The following is a 3,082-nucleotide window of genomic DNA, read 5'->3' as shown; positions in this document are numbered from 1 at the left end:
TTTAATTTGGATGTTATTGTTTTATTATATTTTCAAGTGGTGAAGCAAAATGAGTTTCTTTTGATAGAATGTTTAAAGGAGTTGATGGTGGTTTAATATGAAAGAACATGTTTATGTCTTTTGTTGATGTTTTTTGTTTGTTCGATGTACATTAATTTATTGTAACTTTTAATATCTAGACAATGTAAATGGTTAACGTTTTGGTCCGAAAGTTTGAAAAAGTTTTGTGTTGCTTGAATTTGTTGTTTAAATTTATTATGGTTGTTGACATGTTTTTTCACCCGTGTGTAACACGGGCTATACCCTAGTTTTTACCATTATAAAAAGAGATATATTTTTAAAACAATTATCATGTAGGTCTAATTTACTAAAAGGGCATTTGACTCGATGTCTCAATGGTATCATAGTGTATTACAAGATGTTCTCTCCCTACAAGGTCTAGGGTTTGAGTCCCGTGATAACATTAGTGTTGTATTTTAGGAGTGGATTAATTAAATCACCGTTAAGAAAAAAAAATGCATGCCTAACACAACACACTTTTATTTCAAAGTGTTTAAAGATGATTCATATAATAATCATTGAACGTGGTTTTAAAACACAGTCTACCAACACACTAATATGTCCACCACCACCATATATAAGACTATTTTGATGGGTGATTGCGGGTTGTTCTCGGTGGTAATTAGGTGCCAAAATGATCCCTTGTAGAAGTTGTTAGTTCGGTTCGACGTCATGAATATTATGATTATTATCATCCTTATAAATTTCAACAAATGTTGAACAATGTGTGTACGGTATGTTCGATGTCTTAGTCTTGAAGCTCCAGTACAGATAGTTTATTGACCACCTGAATTTTGTCTGTCTCAAACACTTCATCGTCTACAAACAACATACAAAATTGCATTAATATTTTATGATCATCTTATTTATTATATAAAAGAAAGAATAATAACAAAACTATAAGCTAATTGGCTACCTGTATAAACAAAAGCATTAAGTAAACGTAGTATCTTGCTTCGGTTTGTAACAAGTATGCTTACTATCTCAGGAGGCTTATTTTCATTTGCTACAAATAACTGTCAAAATAATAAAATAAATCAGCAATAAAAGAAAAACAAAAAAAAGGAAAATTGTAAATATGACTAGTAATTTTCACTAGCTTTTTAAAAATACTTTGTGGAAGGTCGAATGGTCACACCCAAAGCAACATAATTTTTTTATTGCACGTGCTTAAAAATCACATTTGTTAAATTATTGTGGTCGTACCATTTTCTTTTCTTTTTTCTTTTTTTTGCCTTTTAAAGCCCGAAACCGCGCCATTTTCATTTTTTATGGTCGAAATTGTGTCACACGTACGATATGTAAATCCACGTGTTGTGTGTTACACTTTTGTGTAATCATTTGTAGGGGTCCAGTAATAATATATAGTTAAAAAAGTTCCAAAAATGGCTACTTAAGTAAAGTTAAGGGTTGGTAAAAATCTTCATTTTTTTAACTTTTACGAAAACAAAATATGTAAATAGACATGTAGTTCACTATCATGTCCTTTGAAATACCTTGAACACATGAAACGCATCTATCTGTATATTCTTACTTTGATCCTGCATCAACAATGTCCACTTGATCATATAAACTTTTAGGCAAATTTCTATATCAAAAGTGGTAAAAGTAAGATCATCATACCCTTAGAAGATTCATTAGAATTATCAGGTTATCTTTTGAGCTTACATATCGCGTCATAACACAAGAATTTGAACGATCAAGCAAGATGCATCCCAACAACTGAACCATAAACCAAAGAAGAAACCGCACACTAATTGAATATCAACATTTCGATGTTACTAACTACTATAGAGTGATCTAGTCTCAAATTATCATACCTTGACAGCTTGCCTTTTGGTGATATAACTTTCAGATTTAAGTAGCTTTTCGTTCATTTCAGTAAAAAACAAGCAAAAAGCGTACAACGCAAAGAACATCACATACGTAATAATATAAACCAACAGAAAAACCGATAGAATAAAGAAACTTATAAACAAACATAATGAATGTCTACCCAACAATAGTTTTTGGACAAAGATTCAGAAACGGTAGACTTATGTCTAGTCAAAAGATCCTGTCACGAAACATAAAATATTATCAGAACACAAACATTTTGTTCTTCTCGTTGGATCTATATAGGAAGCAAGGCTACTCTGTCACTTACAGTAATACCCCATCAACTAATGATTATTAGATCATAAAGATGACAACAAATTTGTAACTTAGATGCAATAATTTTGTCAAGAAGTAACCAACCTTGAATGCATCTGCGGCATCTGCAGCAATGTCAAAACTTGGATGTTGTATGTAATCAAAAAGTTTCTTGTGCTGACTCGGTTCTAGTAAGTAACTGCAAATCAAACCTGAAGAACTTTAGGACATCCCATAAAATATATGATTAGTTGTTAATACAGCTGGATATGTTTTCTACCTACCTTGCAACGATTTGATGACGTAAGCACTCCTTCAACATCCTACCATAATGAAGAGCCAATTGTGGATCCTCATACCTGTTGTTTAAAAGTAAGTTAATTACACTTGCACTACCCGCATTCACAATAGGACACATCTTCGCATTTTTGCAACAGAGAAGCACATAACGTTATAAAAAAATTATCTGATTGAGTATTTGTGGCAAAGAGGAAAAAAATACTTGATGAATAATTATGTAGTTTGTATCTTCTTAACGGTAATTTTACATTTCATGTTATGATTGTAACTTGGTTTATCTATAATTCTATTAAGCTGTTTATTTAATGTAGATTTTTTTATTTATTTTTATATTTAAAATAAATTAATTTAAAATCTCTGAAGTAAAATTAATTATTGTTAACATTTCTAATGATTTTTAAAAACTAAAAATATTCCTAAATTGTATTTATATAATCAAAAAATATGTTTTTGGGTTGGGTTGCTAATTAATGGGTGTGAAAATTTGAGTTGAGTTGGGTTGGATTGGGTTGATGAAAATAAAAAAAAGTAAGTTTTTTTTATTGAAAAAGTCGAGTTGAGTAATTTTGTTATGAATGGGATGGTCTTA

The 3,082-nt window shown here is 30.4% G+C and overlaps 1 protein-coding gene across 1 annotated transcript; it reads right to left on the bottom strand.

The window, feature by feature from the left end:
• Nucleotides 1-311: 311 nt before the first annotated feature.
• Nucleotides 312-2,739, bottom strand: LOC143611366 (putative MO25-like protein At5g47540). The gene is made up of 6 exons (XM_077085576.1): nucleotides 2,478-2,739; nucleotides 2,299-2,392; nucleotides 1,684-2,116; nucleotides 1,557-1,601; nucleotides 977-1,076; nucleotides 312-879 (listed from the first exon to the last, which is right to left on the bottom strand). The coding sequence occupies exons 3-6, from the start codon at nucleotides 1,789-1,791 to the stop codon at nucleotides 809-811; spliced, it is 324 nt and encodes a 107-aa protein (XP_076941691.1). The 5' UTR covers nucleotides 1,792-2,116; nucleotides 2,299-2,392; nucleotides 2,478-2,739; the 3' UTR covers nucleotides 312-808.
• Nucleotides 2,740-3,082: the final 343 nt, after the last annotated feature.

The sequence above is a fragment of the Bidens hawaiensis genome, unplaced genomic scaffold (assembly GCF_021521415.1).
Source record: "Bidens hawaiensis isolate Kalapana, Puna unplaced genomic scaffold, B.hawaiensis_p1.1 tig00030838_1, whole genome shotgun sequence".
In the NCBI taxonomy this organism is placed as follows: domain Eukaryota; kingdom Viridiplantae; phylum Streptophyta; class Magnoliopsida; order Asterales; family Asteraceae; genus Bidens; species Bidens hawaiensis.
Note: the sequence above shows the minus strand (reverse complement) of the source record. Positions and strands in the feature narration are given on the sequence as shown.

Bases quoted from the DNA above. Each gene is read 5' to 3' on its own strand.
- LOC143611366 (XM_077085576.1), bottom strand. From the start codon at position 1,791: ATGGTTCAGTTGTTGGGATGCATCTTGCTTGATCGTTCAAATTCTTGT. The intron at 1,077-1,556 runs GTATTTCAAAGG...TTATTTTGACAG, and splicing joins ATGCGTTTCATGTGTTCAAG to TTATTTGTAGCAAATGAAAA. The intron at 880-976 runs GTAGCCAATTAG...TGTTGTTTGTAG, and splicing joins TAATGCTTTTGTTTATACAG to ACGATGAAGTGTTTGAGACA.